We start from the raw sequence: 22,946 nt of genomic DNA on the forward strand, positions 1-22,946 counted from the left end.
AGAGAGAGAGATGGGGGAAGGAGCAGGAAGCATCAACTCCCATATGTGCCTTGACTGGGCAAGCCCAGAGTTTTGAACCAGCGACCTCAGTGTTCCAGGTCGAAGCTTGATCCACTGCGCCACCCAAGTATCTTCTATGATCACAATGACATGAAACTAGAAATCAACCACAACAGAAAACTAGAAAAATACTCAAACACTTGGAAACTAAATAGCATGTTATTAAATAATGAATGGGTTAACAATAAAATCAAAGAAGAAATAAAAGAATTCCTAGAAATGAATGATAATGAGCATACAACAACTCAAAATTTATGGGACACAGCAAAAAGCAGTCCTGAGAGGGAAGTTCATAGCATTACAGGCATACCTCAAGAAGCTAGAAAAAGCTCAAATAAACAACTTAACCCTGCAACTAAAAGAACTAGAAAAAGAACAGCATGTAAAGCTCAGAAGTAGTAGAAGGAAGGAAATAATAAATATCAGAGCAGAAATAAATGACATAGAGGCTAAAAAAAAACCTTACAGAGAATCAATGAAACCAAGACCTGGTTCTTTGAAAAGGTAAACAAGATTGATGAACCTTTAACCAGTCACCAAGAAAAAAAAAAGAGAGAGAGGACTCAAATAAATAAAATTAGAAATGAGAGTGAAGAAATAACAACTGACAAAACAGAAATACAAAATATTGTAAGAAAATATTATGAAGAACAGTATGATAAAAAAATTAAATAACCTGGGTGAAATGGACAAATTCCTTGAAACATATAATCTTTCAAAATCAATCTGGAAGAATCAGAAAACTTAAACAGATCAATTACAACAAATGAGATTGAAACAGTTATCAAAAACCTCCCAAGAAACAAAAGCCCTGGTCCAGTTGGCCTCACAGAAAAATTCTACCAAATATTCAAAGAAGAACTAACTCCTATCCTTCTCTAGCTGTTTCAAAAAATTCAAGAGCAAGGAAGACTTCCAAGCTCCTTTTATGAGGTGAGCATAATTCTGGTTCCAAAACCAGGCAAAGACAACACAAAGAATAAAAATTATAGGCCAATATCCCTAATGAATTTAGATGTTAAAATACTCAACAAAATATTAGCCAACCGGATCCAGCAATACATGAAAAAAATCATACATCATGATCAAGTGGGATTTATTAAGGGGAGGCAAGGCTGGTACACTATTCACAAAACAATCAATGTAATTCATCACATAAACAAAAGGAAGGAGAAAAACCACATGATAATTTCAAATGCAGAAAAAGCATTTGATAAAACCCAGCACCCAATTATGATCAAAACTCTCAGCAAAGTGAGAATACAGGGAACATACCTCAACATCATAAAGGCCATCTATGAAAAACCCACAGCCAATATCATAATCAATGGGCAAAATTAAAAGCAATCTCCTTAAGATCAGGAACAAGGCAGGGATGCCCCCTTTCACCGCTGTTATTCAACATAGTTCTGGAAGTCCTAGCCACAGCAATGAAACAAGAAGAAGAAATAAAAGGCATTCAAATTGGAAAAGAAGAAGTAAAACTATCATTATTTGCAAATTATATGATACTGTATATCGAAAACCCTAAAGTCTCAGTCAAAAAACTGCTGGAGCTGATAAATGAATTCAGCAAGATGGTAGGATATAAAATTAATTCTCAGGAAACAGAGGCATTTTCACACACCAACAATGAACTGCCTGACAGAGAAATTAAGAAAACGATCCCATTCACTACTGCAACAAAAAAATAAAGTACCTAGGAGTAAATTTAACCAAGGAGATTAAAGACTTGTACTCAGAAAATTATAAAACATTGGTAAAAGAAATCAAGGAAGATACAAACAAGTGGAAGCATATACCATGTTCATGGATAGAAAGAATAAACACCATTAAAATGTCTATATTACCCAAAGCAATCTATAAATTCAATGCAATACCAATGATATACTTCAAAGATATAGATCACATATTCCAAAAATATATATGGAACCAAAATAGAACACAAATAGCCTCAGCAATCTTGAAAAAGAAGAATAAAGTGGGAGGGATTACATTTCCTGATATCAAATTATATTACAAATACTACAAGGTCATTGTACTCAAAATAGCTTGGTACTGGCATAAGAACAGGCATATAGATCAATGGAATAGAACAGAGAACCCAGAAATAAACCCACACCTTTATGGACAATTAATATTTGACAAAGGAGATAAAAGCATACAATGAAGTAAAGACAGTCTCTTTAACAAATGGTGTTGGGAAAATTGGACAGCTACTTGCAAAAAAATGAAACTAGACTACCAACTTACACCATTCACAAAAATAAACTCAAAATGGATAGAAGACTTAAATGTATGCCGTGAAACCATTAGCATCTTATAAGAAAACAGGCAGTAAGCTCTCCGACATCTTTCGCAGCAATATATTTGCTGATTTATTTCCACGGGCAAGTGAAATAAAAGACAGGATGCACAAATGGGACTATATCAAACTAAAAAGTTTTTGCACAGCTAAAGACAATATGCATAAAATAAAAAGACAAACCACACAATAGGAGAACATATTCAACAATAGTTCTGATAAGGGGTTAATAACCAAAATTTATAAAGAACTTGTAAAATTCAACACCAGGAAGATAAACAATCCAACCAAAAAATGGGCAAAAGAAATGAATAGACACTTCTCCAAAGATGACAAATTAAAACCACAATGAGATACCACCTTATACCAGTCAGAATGGCACTCATTAACAAAACAACACAGAATAAATGCTGGTGAGGATGTGGAGAAAAGGGAACCCTCCTGCACTGCTGGTGGGAATGCAGACTAGTGCAGCCACTGTGAAAAACAGTATAGAGATTCCTCAAAAAATTAAAAATGGAACTGCCTTTTGACCCAGCTATACCACTTTTAGGAATATATCCCAAGAACACCATATCACTGATTCAAAAGAAGAAATGCACCCCCATGTTTATGGCAGCATTGTTCACAATAGCAAAGATCTGGAAACAGCCCAAGTGTCCGTCAGTAGATGAGTAGATTAAAAAGGGGTGGTACATATACACAATGGAATACTATGGGGCCACGAAAAAGAAGGAAATTTTACTTTTTGCGACAATATAGATAGACCTGGGAACTATTATGTTAAGTGAAATAAGCCAGGCAGAGGAAGAAAAATATCATATTACCTCACTCATTTGAGGAATGCAATGAACAATGTGACCTGAGGAATGAAATTAAGACAGAGGAGGGATCAAAGGGACCAGAGGAAAAGAGGACAGAGGGAAAGGGGATGATAGGATGGAATAAATCTGAAAGGAAAGGGGGGTGGGCGCTGTGGGGAGGGGAACAAAGGAGATGTTGAGGGGAATACGGGGGAGGGGGCATGCATTCGGGGCGACACTAGAATCTATGTAAACACAATAAATTAAAACCAATAAAATAAAACAAACAACCCCACTAAAAAATCGACAAAGGGCCTGACCTGTGGTGACGCAGTGGATAAAGTGTCAACCTGGAAACGCTGAGGTTGCTGGTTCAAAACCCTGGGCTTGCCTGGTCAAGGCACATATGGGAGTTGATGCTTCCTGTTCCTCCCCCCTTCTCTCTCTCTCTCTCTCTCCCCTTTCTAAAATGAATAAATAAAATCTTTAAATTAAAAAAAATCGACAAAGGGTTTAAACCAACATTTCTCCAGAGAAGATACACAAATGGCCAATAAGCACATGAAAAGATTCACAACATCATTGGTCATTAACAGCGAAAATACAAAATCAGTAAAATTACTCAAAAAGCTGAAAACTTGAATACAGGAATAATGATGCCAGAAACTAGAAAATATATCCAAAACAATACTTCATTCACAGAAGTGTCAGGCTCAACTGATTTCATTTAAAAAATATTTCCATTTAAAAATCTGGATTCGAGCTCAGAAATAAAAGGGTCTGGGAGCCATATGCATCAGCGTGGTATTTAAAGCTGAGTGAGTAAATCAGTTCCCTGTGGGAGTGTAGATTATAAAACTGTAGTATCATACATTTTTTCTAAAATAATGAAGCTTGGCCTAAATTAAGACCAGAATTAACTTCTCATTTTTACTTTTTATTGGAAATGGTTGACATTAAGACCTAAAATCATTAGTCATGATTAAAATTTATCTGTAATAATAAATGGTTTTTTAATCCCACTTGTTCTGTGCCAGACAGAGAGCTTGAAATTTTTTCTGCACTGTGGTTCAGGAACCTTAGCCATCTGCATAGAACAATCATTCCTTCACATGAGAAGGGTATATTATATAACTATGTTTCCAGAGTCTGCTTGCCAGAGACCTTATATGTTTAGACTCAAAAGCTAATTTATATACATACTGTGCTCAGTGTAACTATTGAACCATCTCTGGCTTCTTCTAAGGAAAATCCCATGTGTTTCAGTACTCACCCCCCTCATTTCACACAGTCTTTTTTTTAGCAAGTATTATGCAATATGTCAGGGGTCAAGAACCTATGGCTCGCGAGCCAGATGTGGCTCTTTTGATGGCTGCATCTAGCTTGTAAACAAATCTTTAATTTAAAAAATAGTAACGTTAAAAATATAAAACATTCTCATGTATTACAATCCATTCATTTCCTACCACTCATGTTCATGGTGGCGGGTGGCTAGAACCAATCACAGCCGTCCTCTGGGACAACACCAAATTTTTATCGGATAATGCGTAACATACACGGGTCGTTGTATGGCTCTCACAGAATTACATTTTAAAATGTGTGGCATTCATGTCTCTCTCTCTCAGCCAAAAATTTTCCCGACCCCTACAATATGGTATCTGTGGATGTGACTGTCCAGACTTCCTACATAATGAGTGTCTGGGGGGCAAAGACAGTGCTTTATTTATCTCTTTAGGTACAATAAATGTGTTATGAGTGAAAGACATAGGAAATTATGACAGAGGAGGATTATCTGTACTAGAATGCATTTGAAGAAAGCATACTTAAAATGGTCTGATTCACTCTTGTTCAATTTTAACTTTATATCCCCATTACTCAGATCCCATGACCTGATTTGAAATAGGTTAATAAAAATATTAAAGCCTTAATAAAAAATATTAAAGTTTTAAGTAAAAGGTGACAGAAGAAAAGTCTACAACAAAGTCCTTGCTTTCGGTAAATCAGATAAATTCTATAATAGGACTCAAAGTAAACCCTAATGCTAGTTAGAAATTAAAACCCTAATTTAGTGAGCCAAATTGTAAAGCTGCTAATATGATTCCATTTATAAGAAAGTGACCAGGTCTTTTTTAAAGGGGGTTTCTCAGATAGAAAAGAGGAAATGTCATCAGAGACAAAGTCTCAAAGAAATCAAGAAAGAAAATTTCCCATGAAACTAGCTCTACTGGGTTGTAAAAAGAGAAAGTGTTATCAATGTGCACGTGAATGTTGCATGTAATAGCAATGCTCTAGAACACCAAAGTATCGCAACTGCAAAATGTAGATAAACTTTGCCTAACCAGAGGTCAAGAAGAAATGGTTTTTCCATGACATGTCAGATAACAAAAAATCTCTCCTCACTTCTTCTCATATCTTCACTACATAGCACAGTGCCTGGCAAATCAGAAGGACTTACTAACCTTGAATGAAGAAATGAGCCTTTACTATCACAGAAAAAGAATTATTTCCTACCTTTCATGTTCATGGTGGCAGGTGGCTGGAGCCAATCACAGCTGTCCTCTGGGACAACACCAAATTTTTATTGGATAATGCATGTAACCTCAATGAAAAGAGGCTCCTATATCAATTCACAAAGAAAGTTAGCTCTGAGTGTTTTTTCAGTGGCCGTTTGTGCTACAATATGCCCCAAAACAATGCTACTGAGGTCCATAATGCTATTGTCTGAATGAAATCTCTCTGTGGATAGTTTGCATTAGAGAAACAGAGACCTGAGTCTTTTCAGAAGTTACTCAATGCTTATGAGGACAGATTGATGTTAAATGCATTTTATGATGGCTTAATACCCACAGTGGAGCAAAAACTTATGGGAAGATATAATGTGATCTTAAAGGACAGGACTAAGACATATGGAAACAACTATTCTAAGATTGCTGTGATAAAGTGCCATATTTACTACCTGTCTAGAAAATGTCCCTGAGATACAGTCTGGGTTCTTAACAATATTATGTACATTTCAGAAGGAGGTGAAATGTAAATTAAGTCACATCCAAGAATCCTGGGAACAAATATTGCTGAGAATAAAATAGTCCTGGCTGGGTAGCTCAGTTGGTTAGAGTGTCATTCCAATACACCAAGGTTGTGGAAAAACAGAAAAATATGTGTAGTTTGATAGAGAAAAATATACCTAAAGCACAAAAAACAGTTATATGACAAAACAATGTTCAGAGTGCTTAAGTGGAAGATAGCATAGTAGTAGGAATAATAATAATATTAGCTACCAATATTGATTGCTTATTCTGTGTCAAACACTAAGCATTAAATGTGCATCATTTCATTTAATCTTCCTAAGAACCCCCATACTACAGATGAAGAAATGAAAACTTCAGAGAGCATAAGTAACTTGATTTAGGTCTTATAGCTAGTCAGTGTCAGAACCAAAACTTAATCTGAGACCCTGACACTCCTAAGCACTATGCTATATTGTCTTCATCAAAAAGGCAACCTGCCTAAAATGTTTAAGAGAAAATAAAACCTAAAATGTAAATATGTTTAAATCTTTTGTCAGTAGTTTGAAGCCTGAAGGTCAAAACATGATCTCATGGGAGGGATCAGCACATAAAACGTTTGCTCTCTACGGGAAAGACTTCAGCATGGAGCAGTTAGAAAGAGCTAAGAATACTTCTGAAAAAGAAATTAGTTCACAGATAATTCTTCTTTCTCCCTCAAAATAAAATTGATTTGACTAAAATGCTATAAAACAAGAAAAACAATTACATTCAGTAATCCAATTATTACTATCTCAGTTAATGGAGTATTTAGAGGACATCAAGATAGAAATTTAGAAAATATTAAAGGCAGGAGTTATTAGAACTTCTAGTGGCCTGGGCTTTTTCATTAGTTCTGGTTCCAAAATAGGACCATAAAATTAGATTCTGTGTCAATTATAAAATATAATCTTCTCTCATAATGTTCCTTTGCTTAAAGTTGAAGCATTATTACTAGAATTTGGAACTGCTAAGATCATCACAATTATTGATTTGTTTAGGTTTCAACAAATAATATTAGGAGAAAACCATATGCATCAGTTGGGGCTCTTTGCAACAGAAGCAACAGGAAAACGACTTGGACCAAAGCAGGTTCGCAGGAGCAGGAGGGTCTACAGAACACAATCGTAATTGTCTGATCAGGACACAGGCATTAGAAAGAATAGACACCAACTAATTTTAATCTTTTTATCCCACTGCTCAAGATTCAGATTCCAAAAAGGGAGCAACGAACTGGCCCAGCTTGCGTCAATAGTCCTCATCAAGGCCAGCAGAGAAGAACACCCCCCAAAAAGCCCCACCTGATTACATCTAGAAGGAGAGAAGAAATTCCTCAAAAGTTGATATTTGAAAGAAGAAATGTATGCTGAACAGAAAACAGCAGTCTACAACCCTGCCCTGCTAGCATTAAGCATATGGATGGAGGAGTAGTCCTGCACTTCCCAATGAGAAATCCCATCTGCAAAGATGCTGAATGCTCAGCTGGTGGACTCCAAGAGCAATGACGATAAGCCACACAATGATTGCTCTATTTGATCAGAAGTAGAAGATCAAGGACATCTCAGATGATTCTAGGTTCAATCCATTAAAATAAATCTGAGTTGTAACATGTAAAAATCCAAAATGAACTTCCAGAAGTCAAATAATCAAGACAGGAAAACAGGAAAAAGAAATCCCCCATAATCAAGAAAAAAGTCATCTCATCTGGAAAGCTAACAGTGAATTATCAAAGGTTTGTCCCTCATTTGAAGCAACAAGTTTGTCTACATTTAATTGCTTTGTAGTAAAACAGATGCCTGATGAGATTATCCAGCTCTACAGTGTCAGGAAACTTGAAAAACTAAAACAAGGTATGAATTATTTAAGAGTTCTGAAAAGACCCAGGCTTTTCCAACCATTTTATGGTATCAGGTGACATATCAGTTACTGGTTTGGGGATAATTTTATTACAAGATCATGATAATGTAAAACATTGTGTAATATGCCCCAGTGCAAAATGATTGCCAAGGGAAAAAAATTTATTTGCCTTCTTTAAGGAAAGAAAGTTTGGCAATTATTTGAGACATAATATCATTTTTTATGAGAGTACCCTGAGTACTGATCATTAAGCCTTAACACTTTGATAAAATAAAATAAAAAAAATTTTTTAAAGCCTATCACTAAGGAGCAGAGGTGGCTACAAAAGATTTCAGGACTTCTAAATAAAATTCAACACTTGTTAGGTGGTGAAAATTCTTAAGGAGAACCCCTTATAAAAAGTAGGGTCTCAAAATGCATGCTATGAGTCTATCCTCAAAGGGTATTATATTTACAATTTTTCTTAAGTCAAAATAGTTTCACTTAAGAAATAGAAAGAACCTGAATGGTGGTGACACAGTGGATAGAGAATTGACCTGGGATGCTGAGGTCCCAGGTTCAAAAGTCATAGGTTGCAGGCTTGAGCGTGGGCTCTCCCAGCTTGAGTGCAGGCTCACCAGCTTGAGCACAGGGTCACGGGCATGATTGTGGGACCATAGACATGACCCCATGTCACTGGCTTGAAGCCCAAGGTTGCTGACTTAAGCAAGGGGTCACTGACTCGGCTTGATCCCCCTGATCAAGGGGTCAAGGCACATATGAGAAGCAATCAATAAACAACTAAAAGACCTCAACTATGAGTTGATATTTCTCATCTCTCTCCCTTCCTGTCTCTCCTTCTCCCTCTCTCTTGCAAAAGAAAAGAAATAGAAGGAAAAGATGCATAAGGAGAACGTGAAAATTTCAGACTTCCCACAACTCCAGCATGTTCCCCAGTCTCAGTGGTAGGACGACACAGACTTAAAGGGAATGGACATTTTATGACAGTATAAAAACAAGACTGAGTCACAATAAAACAAGAGAGAAAACCCCAGAAGTCTTACTCTCTGCAGCCTCTGCAGGTCCACATGCTTAGTCCTGAGACAGACAGTTCTAAAACAAAGATGAACTTTATTTATAATACAAATTAGACTGCGCTAGAGAGTAGCAAGTGGCCACAGAAGCATCTGCTGGGGAAAAAAATGTCCAACAAAGTTCAGACACCATTTGGCCTAATCAGCTGAGACTATCTAATACCATCTTCATTCAAATGCTGAAAATTCAAATTTAATGAGGCTCTTCCCTAGGACAGTCTTTTCTACCTTGAACATCAATAGCATCTGCCCAATCAAAATCCTTAGACTTCTTATAAACTAGAATCCACTTTCTCTCTGTTCTTACCTCTCACTATCCTCTCCCAACATCTCCCTCACCCCTTTGCCATTGCATTTAAGCTTATGTCACCCTGAATGACCTATTGGACTACAAGTACTCAATGACTTATCCAGCCTCAGGACCTTTGCACATGTTGTGTCTCTACCTGGAATGTCCTTGCTACCTTTTGTGCTCCTCTTTCTCTGGCTACTCCTGCTTATCTTTCAGTATTCAATTTCATGTCACCTTTTCTAGGTGTTTTCCTTAAACATTCCCACTATAAAGTTAGGTCTTCTCTTGATGTATTCCCCTGACACTTTTATAATTAAAGCATTTGTGACACTGACTCATATTTACCTACTTACTTAATGTATGTTCCCATAGACTTATTTTGAAGGCAAAGATCACAAAGAGAAGACAATATATCAATATTTGTTGAATAAACAAAGAATTTTTATAGGTTTGTTTTTTATCTTCTATACTCAATATAATACCAGGCACATAGTCAGCTTTCAATAAATATTTGTTAAATGGACCACAGGCACTCAAAACTATTTGCTGGATAGATGAAGTAATAAACCAATGACCAAGAAGTGCCACATACCAGCAATCTTAACTTCCAATACTTTACTTTCTGACCTCAAAAACCTATCCTTCCAGATCTCTCAGACTCTGATTTTCCGGGTTACTGACCTCACAGATGTCCAGTCTCTTAACATCTCCATAGCCACCAAGTCTCGAAATCCCATGATGGTGTCATTTTCTTTACTACTCAATCTGTACCCATTTTTTTGTCTGTTTGTTTGGGGGGGTTTTGTGTGTTTTTTGGGGGTTTTTTGTATTTTTCCGAAGCTGGAAACGGGGAGAGACAGTCAGACTCCTGCATGCGCCCGACCGGGATCCACCCGGCACGCCCACCAGGGGGCGACGCTCAGCCCACCAGGGGGCGATGCTCTGCTGCGAGCAGAGCCACTCTAGCGCCTGGGGCAGAGGCCAAGGAGCCATCCCCAGTGCCCAGGCCATCTTTGCTCCAATGGAGCCTCGCTGGGGGAGGGGAAGAGAGAGACAGAGAGGAAGGAGAGGCGGAGGGGTGGAGAAGCAGATGGGCGCTTCTCCTGTGTGCCCTGGCCAGGAATCGAACCCGGGACCCCTTGCACTCCAGGCCAACGCTCTACCACTTGTACCCATTTTTTATTATAAACTCTGAACCTATGCTTTCATTTTTTAAAAAAATCCAACCCTATACAAAACTCTGCTGTCATAAATATTCTGTTGTCACAGCTACTGAAATTACCATACCAGGATAATGTCCTACTACCATGCAGATGGGGCTTCCTAAAAATCCATAGTCTTCTACCTCAGATAGAACTTGATCATGCTGGCCAGTCCTTTGACTTGGACTCATCTCCCCCTTGTCTGTTCCTTTCCACTCTCCAATTATCATCTCTCTCCTCAATCCAACTATCCACCTCGCTCTCTATTCTTGGCAGGTATCTTTGCCTCCTACTTTATCAGATGACTGAGGTAAGAGGGTATCAACTCAACTCTCTGCCTTCATACCAACAGGCTTAATTAATTCTATACTGTTCTTTCCACTTCCCTTCTACATCAGAGGGCGAGATGTCTGCCCTGCAGCCCACCCTCCACTGAAGATGGCCCCCTTTATCTGTGCTTTCAATGCCATCCCCTCCCCTCTCCCATCGGACTCCACTTTTTGTATTCATCACTCCATCATAGCTTCAATTTCTCTCTTTTTTTCTGGCTTTTCATTCTCAGCATATAAATTTGCTAAATTTCCTCTCTTACATGATTCTTTTAACTCTGTATCCTCCCCGCAGCATTGACCTACTGTTTTCTTTCCCTTATCAGTCAGTCTACTGGCAGCCTTATTCTCTGCCTCATCATGTGCCGTTCACTCAGACAACACAGCCAAATCTTTGTGAGTAACACACAGGGGGAAAACTTTAACAGGTTCCATAACTTGAAATGTTATTGCCCTTAGGAATTTAGCATATAATGAATCAGCAAGAAGACAGAACAATCTCCAGGCCAGAGCGAGACAGCATCAACAAGGCAATTGGTCTATAAATCAGTATTAGCCCTCTGAGAGAAGGCACCTTAGCTAGTAGACTTTAAGTATTTTAATTTCATAGTAAGGAATGCACTATGCTGGTACAGTGTCACTTCAGTTCTACACTTTCCCTTATTTTGAATCCTTCGATTTTGTTTGACTTCCCATGGTAAATTGCCCTTACAAGCAAGAGAATACAGAGCATGAATTTCTCATTTCAGGAGTTCAGGACTGGGGATATACAGGGGGCGGGGGGGGGGGGGCAAAAGCAGATTTCCAGTTCTTTGTATAAAAAATAATACAATCATTAATAAATAATACAGAAATAAACTCATGTATTCATAACTATAAACCTACTTTTGCCCCATCCTGTAGATTAGTTTCCCTGCTCAGGACTGTTCCACTTCTCAGGTGACTAGAAATGGTAAACCTGAAGGTTCATAACCTAATGTTAAAGATAACACATTTTTTTTAGAAAAGGGAAATAAATCATTCATCTAACAGAGGTTATATGTCAAGACTGAAAGAAGGAATGATGTATTGTTACCATCAGAAAGTTATGTGAAGATGTAGAGGTGTCATCTTTCTCAAACACTAGAAGAGCTTTCTGCATCAAGTAAATCGCTTTGGACAGCTTATTCTTCCTTATTTTATTTATTACACTTGATTCTGAAAAAGGAAACAAACATTTTACCAAAAGGGTAACATAAAAACTACCTTTACAAGTTTTTAGAAAAACAGGTTATCCCAGTTTTAATTACCTGTAAAACAATCAACACTTCTGGACTGTTTTAGCTTTTCTGAAATTTTGGTAGACATATTTTTGCTAACAGTTGGAGTCTGCAAAACTGAAAAAGAAGAAGAAGAAAGAGACTGTCATTACAATTAGTCCATAGTAAGGAATGCACTGTAATGCATTCAATTGTACAATACAATTGTAATGACTGTCATTACAATTTCTTTTTTGGGTCCCAGAAAAGAAATATTTTCTAAACATTAAAGAATAGCTATCTATTTGTTTTTCTTTTCTTTTTCTTTATTCATTAGAGAGAGAGGAGAGAGAGAGAGAGAAGTGGATAAGAGCAGGAAGCATCAATTCCCATATGTGTCTTGACTGGACAAACCCAGGGTTTCGAACTGGCAACCTCAGCATTCCAGGTTGATGCTTTATCTACTGCGCCACCACTGGTCGGGCCAAGAATAGCTATTTCCAAAATTATCACTTCCTCTATCATATCTTTTTTTCTCTGATGAATAAAAATTCAAACAGATCTAAAATAATGCAATTTATTGTCAGATCTTCTTGTATTTGCCACAGAATACCTCAGGACATAAGTATTTTCAAATTATAAAAATTTCTATTTCCTATTTCATCTTAAATAAAATCACCTTGAAGATTGGTAAATAGGATTCAATCAGCTTTTGTTCACTTTCTCTTTTCATAAACCTTTAATAACTGCTTCATTCCCGTTCCCTGCAAGAGTACCATGTGAAGAACTCCACTCTCCTCTCACTGCGGCTGATGATATAAGAGCCTCTCTCAGCATTTCCACCTAACACACAAACTACTGCCAGATGATTGTAAGCAGTGAGACATCCTCCTGTACAACTGGGACTGACCATCATAGTGGTCTAGGAAAGAGTGGAAGCTGGATGAAGGAGAAGGGAATAAAGGTAGGTACACTGGCCCAGGAAGATGAAGAATATTGTGCTGACTTTTTGTTTTCCTGGTATGGTCCTCATGAGACCTTGCAATATTTTGTTTCTGTCCTTGGAGGCATGTGAGGGTTCCTGTAGTAACCTTACAATAAAACTTGTAAACTGAGGTTCAATTATTCGTGCTAATCCATGTCAGTCATCATGGGATGTTGCCAACAGACACCGTTAGAGGGTATAAGGTTTCTTTAATGGCAAGGGGTAAGGGAATTTATCTGCATGAAGATAGAAACATAAAGCAGAAAATAATGCATCATTCTGTCAGTATTTAGGATACTGTAAATGTCAATTAAGCAATAGCTTTCATTATCATAATTATTGGAGAAAAAAAGAATGAGACTGCAAGTAAACTCTGACTGCCTAAGAAAGATGAGTCATATTTAATGCCACTGTTATCAAAGGGCAACTACTGTAAAGTTCTAAATTAAGTGACAGTTGTTCTTTACAAAAGGATGGCAGCAAATAAGTGTAGCAGGAATAGTTCCATTAGAAAATCATTGTGTGCAGCCATCATAATAGATCATACCAGAAGGATCACCAGTAGATGCTAAAACCATTGGCTGAGAAAAATCTGTTGGGGAATAAAACTTTCATTCCATCTCAAAGCATCATCTGACAATACTAATTATTTTTTCACTATAAAGAGGAAAAGGTACCATTAGGTAGACAGCACCTCAACAAAATAATAATGTTTTGCCTCACCAGTGATAAGACAAATGAACAATATGTGCAGTCTAATGTGATACAATGGGATGTGCACAATACCACCTATATAACCATGAGAAAACTAACAGGAAAGCTTAAATTGTAGGATGTCTTAGAAATATATCTTCAAAAATAAGTCATCAACTTGTTCAATTTATATATGACACAATGTTGTATGTCAATTATATCTCAATAAATCTGGTGGGGGAAAGTTTGTATTCAAAAATTAATTAACTACCATAATTAATTAACCAGTATCTGATTAAATCTATTTAGCTATATAGATGATGTGCTTCTGAATTCTTTAGATGGAGATCAGAGGTCATATTAGGTTACAACACTTAGTTCTATTCTATAATTATTCAGTAATTTATTTATCGGGGTGACAATGGCTAATAAAATTACATAGGTTTCAGGTGTAAAATTCTATAATATATCATCTGAATATTGTATTGTGTGTTTACCACCCAAAGTCCATTCTCCTTCCAAGATCTTTTAACCTCCCTTTACCCTCTTCCTCATCCCCCACCCCCTTTTCCCTCTTATACTCACCATACTGTTGTTTGTATCTATGAGTTTTTTCAGTCTTTTAGTATCTGCACCTTTTTCACCCAGCCCTGCAAGTCCCATTCCCTCAGACAGCTGTCAATCTGTTTTCTGTATCTATGAATCTGTTTCTATTTTATTATTTTGTTCATTAGATTCCACATGTAAGTGAAATCATATGGTGTTTGTCTATCTTTGACTAGCTTATTTCACTTAGCATATTACTCTCCAGACCCATCCATGCTGTCACAAAGGTAAGACTTCCTTCTTTTTCACAGCTAAGTAGTATTCTACTGTGTAAATGTACCACAGCTTTTTTATCCACTCATCTACTGATGGGCACTTGGGCTGCTTCCAAATCTTGGTTATTGTAAAAAATGCAGTTAACATAGGGATTCATATATTCTTTTGAATTAGTGTTTTGGGTTTCTTTGGATGTAGTCTCAGAAATGGAAATGCTGGGTCATAATGCAGTCTCAATTTTGAATTTTTGAGGTAACTCCAGACTGCTTTCCACACTGGCTGCACCAATCAGCATTCCCAACAACAATGCATGAGGGTTCTCTTTTCTCTACATCCTCACCAAAAGTTGTTGCTTGTTGAGTTATTGATGGTAGCCAGTCTTACAGGCATGAGATGATATCTCATTGTGGTTTTAAATTGTATCACTGAATGGGAGAACATACTTGCCAATACATCTGATAAGGGCTTAATATCCAAAATTTCTAAGACACTTATAAAACTCAACACCAAAAAAACCCAATCCAATTAAAAAATGGGCAAAGGCCTGACCAGGCGGTGGCGCAGTGGATAGAGCATTGGACTGGGATGCGGAAGACCCAGGTTTGAGACCCCGAGGTCGCCAGCTTGAGTGCGGGCTCATCTGGTTTGAGCAAAAAGCCCACCAGCTTGAACCCAAGGTCGCTGGCTCGAACAAGGGTTTACTTGGTCTGCTGAAGGCCCCGGTCAAGGCACATATGAGAAAGCAATCAATGAACAACTAAGGTGTTACAAAGCACAATGAACAACTAATGATTGATGCTTCTCATCTCTCTGCGTTCCTGTCTGTCCCTGTCTATCCCTCTCTCTGACTCACTCTCTGTCTCTGTAAAAAAAATAAATAAAATAAAATAAAAAGTTTAAAAAAAAAAAAAGAAATGGGCAAAGGACCTGAATAGAAACTTCAGAGAAGACATGCAGATGGCCAATAAACACATAAAAAAATGCTTAACATCACTAATTACTCAGTAATTTAAAATAGAGCATTGTTAGTCACGTTAATAGTGGCTGTATAATCATGTCAAGAGAAATTTGGCTTTATCAAAATTTAATTTTGATCCTGGCCAGATAAGTGAGTTGGTTAGAGCGTTGTCCCAAAGCACAGAGTTTCCTGGTTCCATCCCTGATCAGGGCACATACAGAAATAAATCAATGTTCCTCTCTCTCTCTCTATCTCTATCTCTCTCTCCTTTCCTCTCTTACTACAATCAATAAATAAAAAAATTTTAATTAATCTTGAACAGAAGAGTTTTTAGACCTAATGATATTAAATCTTATCTTGATATTCAAGTAAACATGTTATTTGTATTACTACTGGTGCCTTTCTTAAAGTGTTTTGATCTCTCTACCTAGTGATACGGCAAGAATAACTTAGAGTCAACTCATCTTCCTCTGACAGCTGTCAGAGATGTCTTTTTCAGTTTTCCATTAGCTTTCAAGATGAAATAGAAACCAGTTAGCCCTTCAAGATCTGTGATCTACCTCTCTAGGCATATCTGTTATTCCTCCATGAGGGCTCTTACACAGCCATAAGAGAATTCCAGTAGTTCCTAAAACTGCACCAAACAATTGTTTTCTTCCACCTTGTGAAAGATTATTTTCTCTATCCAAATTGATAACCTCCTTTCAGTCCTCTTCATAAAGATAATATTTACTAGCTTTCTGGTCAATTATCACCTCTTCCAGGTAGTCATCCTTGATTTTCTTGTCTAATATAGATACTCCTCTTCTGTGTGCCCATAACTAAAACTCTGGGCACATTTCTATTACATTTAGTAACCTCAGTTGTTATCATTAGCTTACTTATCTAGAAGCTGAAAAGTAGAGGTTGTGTCCTCTTTGTACCAAGCCTATCATGATTCCTGGATCTTGGTAGGCACTCAATAAATGTTTATTTAAATATTAACAAAATGCCAATAATTTACAACAGCTCAAATATACAATTTTTAAATGTTTACTAATTTAGTAGCTACACAAGGTGTAAGGACTAAATGAAAGCTAGCCATTGATATTAACGAGAGAAGAAAAAATAAAATAATGAAATTTATCTGAAAATACCCAGTTGACAAGGATATAACTTACATATTAAAATTATTTTATATTTAAATTCATTTTAAAATTGATTCAGAACAAATTATTTGCTCTGATGACTACTACCTTGCAATTGGTCAAGAAGCACAACGGCTATTCGGTGCTGAGCTTGAATTAGTTCAAGATGCAAATCCATCATGAAACTATTTGGTGTGACTGGTTTGGAAATGTCTCCATCTATATCTTGGGTATACTTTGGTAGAGTTGAAGTAAAAATAAAAAAATAAATACAGTTACCAAAATATACTAAAAATAGCTCTCCCCTAAAAACACCCATTATCATTTTACACATAGCCATTAAATCCTGCTCATTTCTCTACCCTTTGCACTTTGGCTTACAATTTCAACTTCAATGACAAAGTTAAAGACTCTTTACTTTTTTTGATTTTTTGGAGAAGTGAGGATTGAATATATTTCTGGCTTATGATAGGGAAGCCTCCACAAATTATGCATTATTTATCTACTTGCAAGGCCAGCCCTCATCCTAGTTAAGTAAAACTTAAATCTAATATAAGAGTTTTCCATTCTGACCTTGATATGATAATGATCGATCACTGATGATCCATTTGGCAAAGTAGTTAACATGCGATTGTAATTTATTCCACCAATTGCTTTGTCAAGAAGTTCATAAGCCAAAAATAACTGTTCCAAGGGTTTTTTCTAAAGTGATTTCACAAACAAAAAATAAAACGAGAAAAAATCATATGCAACATTTCTAAACTTTTTTTAACAATAATTTAAAATCAAATAAGAAATTTAAATAGTCTATCCAATGTCAACAATGTTATTTCTTACTAAGTGTAATATGGAGTACTATTAATAAACATAAAATAATAAATACATTTCATTATTTTTCCAAATCTAAATTAAACTTTTCATAAACATGTATGTAACTTATTTTTAAGATTTTCAGAATTCTGATTGTACCAAATGTATAGGTAAATTTTAAAACTATAACTCATTGTCATTTTTCCATAATTTATTTGGAAAGTTATGGTAATTTTTTAAACCTTAGAATCACCGCGCTAGAAATATAGACATATAAGCCATCTAATTCAATGGTCTACATCATGATTTTCAAAAACTAAATGTCTCTTTAATGTAATAATTCTTGTCTAAGACTAACATAAAGAGCAACCAACTTTGGTCAAACTTTCTAACTTTCCATATTTTATTCAGAAAAAAAAATTAGTAAATAAAGCAAACACATACAGTTGAAATCCCCATGTAACTGTCCACATTGACATTGCTCTTCTCTGCCCCTAGAAGTAGCCATTGTCCTTGAATTTGGTTTTACCATTTTTTGCATGTTTTTAAACTTTTACTATATGTGTATGTGTCCATTAATTGCTTTGCATATTTTTAATTCACTCATAAAATTCTGCAGGGTTTTCTTTTCCATTCAACCATATATTGTTGAAAGTTTTGCACACTGATATATGTAATTTAATGTGTCAGTCAGGGGTGGGTAGGAACACAGAATGACTCAAGATATGCCAAACAGAAAGGAACTTAAACAGAGCCAGAGGTGTTTATCACCATTGGAAGAACTGGGAAGCAAAGATCAAATTGCCCTTGACGATTTTACTGCATGCAGAAGCCTCTATGAAGCTAAGAATCTAGGAGGCAGCTAACAATCTCAAGGGTCTACTCCTACACTGAAGCAAGTGAATTTCAAGAGCTTGCCCATTAAGGCTAGTAAATTCACTCCATCTGCCACTGTAGTATAAGAACTCTCTTTTTCCTTCTGCATTACATATTCATGCAAATGTCCCTCAATGAAGACTAACCTAGAACCCTATGGAAATGAGATGCAGGTTTTCCTCCTATATTGCAAATAAGAGATGACAATAATGCCAAGTTCACTCTAGCTCAAGTCCCCTCTATTTCATTCATCTTCATAGCTACAGTGAATTGTTGTTGAGAAATATGTCATAATTTATTTATCCACTCCTCTGCTGACAGACATTAAGACTGCCACTACTGAGATTCCAAGATGGCAGTGAAGTAGGCAAACATACAAACTGCCATCTCCCAGGACCAAACTGGATTACAAATTAATTTAAGAACAATCATCGTGGAAAATCAACTTTGGGCTAAAAGAACAGGACTCAAAAACCAAGGAGCACAGAAGAAACCACACCGAGACTGGTAGGAAGTGTGCAGACATGGTGGGGGCTCCCCCACCCCCAGGAGTGAGGGACAGCTGAAGGTCCAGAGGAACTCTTGCTGTGAGAAGAGAGACCCTGGGAGGTGGGGGTCCTCAGCCCCAGGACCAGAGCCCCAGCCTAGAGACCCAAAGACTGGAGGAGTCAGCCTGACAGCATTGAATGGGGAGAAGAGCAGGATTTCTGTCTGTGTGAAACAGTTCACATAGAAATAGAAATGGATGCAGCCTTAAAGGGCCAGCACAGAGAATCTCACTAATGGCCACTTACCTGGGACTCTGGGAGGGCTGGGAGGATTGGTCTTGCATGAGGAGAGTGGGGGGATCGAGGCACAGGGACACAAATGGTGACAGGGAGAAGAATACCTGTGCTCAGTCATTCTCCAATACTGAGGGGGCCAGATGCAGGAGGGGCACTCCCTCCATCCAGCACGAGCCTAGCATAAGTCCAATTGACCCAAAAAGCTCTACAGCTCCGATCAGTGCAAAAGGCCATTCAAAAAGGAGGAAGTAAAGGGAAGAGCAGTGAATCAGGTTTCCAGGGAGAGCTGAGCTACACCTCCCCTTTCTGATATGGAGAATGAGCCCCGCCCCCGGATAGTAGCTGGGCAGACCACACCTTCTCATTCTCAGAGGTCACACCAACCAATTCTTGTGGATTTACCATACAGAAAAAAAAAAGGCCTGGATAGGGTTTCAACTGGGGCCAAAGAGCAAGATACGTCCACTACTCTCTCAACCCCCGTCCTAATATCAGAAGTTCCCTGTGGGCTCAGCAAACAAACAGTAGTGAAATTAAGACTTTTATGCGGCTCACCTTGTAGGGAGAATTAAAATCTGAGCAACCATCAGAGGCTGAAGGATTAAGCCCTGGAGGAAGAGCCACATTCCCTGTACCAAACCCAGCTGCCCTAACCCAGCAAGCTTGCAATTGGCACACAGAAAAAATGGGAAGACAGAGAAATGCAAACCAAATAAATCAACAAGAGAAATCCCCAGAAAAAGAACTGAATGAGATGAAAGTAACCAAATTACCAGATGCAGAGTTTAAAATAATGATTGTTAAGATGCTTAAAGATCTTAGAGTTACAATGGATGGACATAAAGAGCACCTAAGTAAAGATATATCAAGCATTAAAAAGGACATTGAAATCATTAAAAAAGCCGACCAGGCAGTGGCGCTGTGGATAGAGCGTCGGACTGGAATGCGGAGGACCCAGGTTTGAGACCTGGAGGTCTTGATAGCAGACTCATCTGGTTTGAGCAAAGCTCACCAGGTTGGACCTAAGGTCTGCTGTAGCCCCAGGGTCAAGGCACATATGAGAAAGCAATCAATGAACAAATGAACAACTAAGGTGCTGTAACGAAGAATTGATGCTTCTCATCTCTCTCCCTTCCTGTCTGTCTGTCCCTGACTATCCCTCTCTCTGACTCTCACTCTGTCTCTGTAAAAGAAAAAAAAAAGATATCATAAAAAAGAACCAGTCAGATATGACAATTACAATATCATAAATGAAGACTACACTAGAAGAAATCAACAGCAGGCTGGAAAAAGCAGAGGGTGAAATCAGAGACTTAGAGGACAAGATAAATGAAAACACAAAAACAGAGTAGCAAAAAGAAAAGAGGATCAAAAAGTCTGAGGAAACTCTAAGAAAGCTCTATGACAACATGAAGAGAAATAACATCCACATCAAATGGAGAAGAGAAAGAACAAGGGATAGAGAACCTGTTTGAAGAAATCATAGCTGAAAACTTCCCTAAACTGAGGAAGGAAAAAGTCACACAAGTTCAATAAGCACAAAAAGTCCCATTAAAGAGGAACGCAAAGAGACCTACACCAAGACACATCATAATTAAAACACCAAAGTTAAGAGATAAAGAAAGAATACTAAAAATTGCAAGAGAGGCCCTGGCTGGTTGGCTCAGTGGTAGAGCGTTGGCCTGGCGTGCAGAAGTCCTGGGTTCAATTCCTGGCCAGGGCACACAGGAGAAGCGCCCATCTGCTTCTCCACCCCTCCCCCTCTCCTTCCTCTCTGTCTCTCTCTTCCCCTCCCGCAGCCGAGGCTCCATTGGAGCAAAGATGGCCCGGGCGCTGGGGATGGCTCCTTGGCCTCTGCCCCAGGCGCTAGAGTGGCTCTGGTCGCAACAGAGCGATGCCCCGGAGGGGCAGAGCATCGCCCCCTGGTGGGCAGAGCATCGCCCCTGGTGGGCGTGCCCGGTGGATCCCCGTCGGGCACATGCGGGAGTCTGTCTGACTGTCTATCCCCGTTTCCAGCTTCAGAAAAATACAAAAAAAAATAAAATAAAAAAATAAAATTTAAAAGCTGCAAGAGAAAAGCAGTCAATTACCTACAAAGGAACCCCCATAAGGATGACATCCAACTTTTCAACAGAAACACTTGAGGCCAGAAGGAAATGGCAAGAAATATTCAAAGTAATGCAAAACAAAAGGCTACAACCAAGACATTTTTATCTAGCAAGGCTATTGTTTAAAATTGAAGGAGAAATAAAAGCTTCCCAGACAAAAAAAAACAAACTCAAGAAATTCATTACAACCAAATCAATACTGCAAGAAATATTAAGGGGCCTGTTGTAAACAGAACAAAGGGAAAAAAAGAAGAAAAAATTAAAAAAAGAGGAATGTAGATTTAAAAAATAAAATGGCAATAAACTACATATCAATAATAACCTTAAATGTAAATGGATTAAATGCTCCAATCAAAAGACATAGGGTAGCTGCACGAATAAGAAAACAGGACCCGTACATATGCTGTCTCCAAGAGACCCACCTTGGAATAAAAGATACACATAGATTGAAAGTGAAGGGATGGAAAAAAGTATTCATGCAAATGAAAATGAAAAAAAAAAACCTGGGGTAGCAATACTTATATCTGACAAAATAGACTTTAAAATAAAGGCTTTAGTAAGGGATAAAGAAGGTCAGTACATAATGATAAAGGGAGCAATCCAACAGGAGGATATAACCATTGTAAATGCTTATGCACCTGATATAGGAGCACCTAAATATATTATATAAAGCAGATTCTGATGGACATAAAGATCAACAGCAATACTATAAAAGTAGGGGATTTTAATACATCACTAACATCAATGGATAGATCCTCAAGAAAGAAAATTAACAAAGAAACAGTAGCCTTAAAGGACACACTAGATCAACTGGATTTAATAGATATCTTCAGAACCTTTCACCCTAAAGCAGCAGAATATACATTTTTTTCAAGTGCTCATGGTATATTCTCTAGGATATACCACATGTTAGGACACTAAACAAGTCTCAATAATTTTAAGAAGATTGAAATCATATTAAGCATCTTTTCTGATCACAATGGCATGAAACTAGAAATCAACTAAATAGAAAAACAAAAAAACATTTATATACTTGGAAACTAAATAGCATGTTATTAAATTAAAAAATGGGTTAACAATGAGATCAAGGGAAAAAATAAAAAATTTCCTTGAAACAAATGAAAATGAACATACAACAACACAAAATTTATGGGACACAGCAAAAGCAGCCCTTAGAAGAAAGTTCTTAGCATTACAGGTATACATTTTAAAAAAGCTCAAATAAACAACTTAACCCTACATCAAAAAAACTAAAAAAGAACAGCAAGTAAAGCCCAGAGGAAGTAGAAGAAAGGAAAAAATAAAGATCAGAGCAGAAATAAATAACATAGAGGCTAAAAAAAACAATACAGAGGATTAATGAAACCAAGAGCTGGTTCTTTGAAAGGGTAAACAAGATTGATGAACCTTTAACCAAACTCACCAAGAAAAAAAGAGGACTCAAATAAATAAAATTAGAAGTGAGAGTGGAGAAATAACAACTGGCACAACAGAAATACAATGGGTTGTAAGAAAATACTATGAAGAACTGTATGCCCAAAAATTGGACAACCTAGGCAAAATGGATAAATTCCTAGAA

General features: G+C 37.4%; 1 protein-coding gene across 1 annotated transcript in view; it reads right to left on the bottom strand.

Annotated features, from left to right (window-relative positions):
* CFAP54 (cilia and flagella associated protein 54) overlaps positions 1-22,946 on the bottom strand; it is a 322,454-nt gene that overhangs the window by 242,220 nt on the left and 57,288 nt on the right. The window contains exons 16-19 of the mRNA XM_066357258.1: positions 17,362-17,490; positions 16,897-17,023; positions 12,255-12,341; positions 12,041-12,162 (exon numbers count right to left, since the gene is read on the bottom strand). Of these exons, the coding sequence (XP_066213355.1) occupies positions 12,041-12,162; positions 12,255-12,341; positions 16,897-17,023; positions 17,362-17,490 (465 nt within the window). The remainder of the gene's footprint in view (positions 1-12,040; positions 12,163-12,254; positions 12,342-16,896; positions 17,024-17,361; positions 17,491-22,946) is intronic.

The sequence above is a fragment of the Saccopteryx leptura genome, chromosome 1 (genome assembly GCF_036850995.1).
Source record: "Saccopteryx leptura isolate mSacLep1 chromosome 1, mSacLep1_pri_phased_curated, whole genome shotgun sequence".
NCBI lineage: Eukaryota > Metazoa > Chordata > Mammalia > Chiroptera > Emballonuridae > Saccopteryx > Saccopteryx leptura.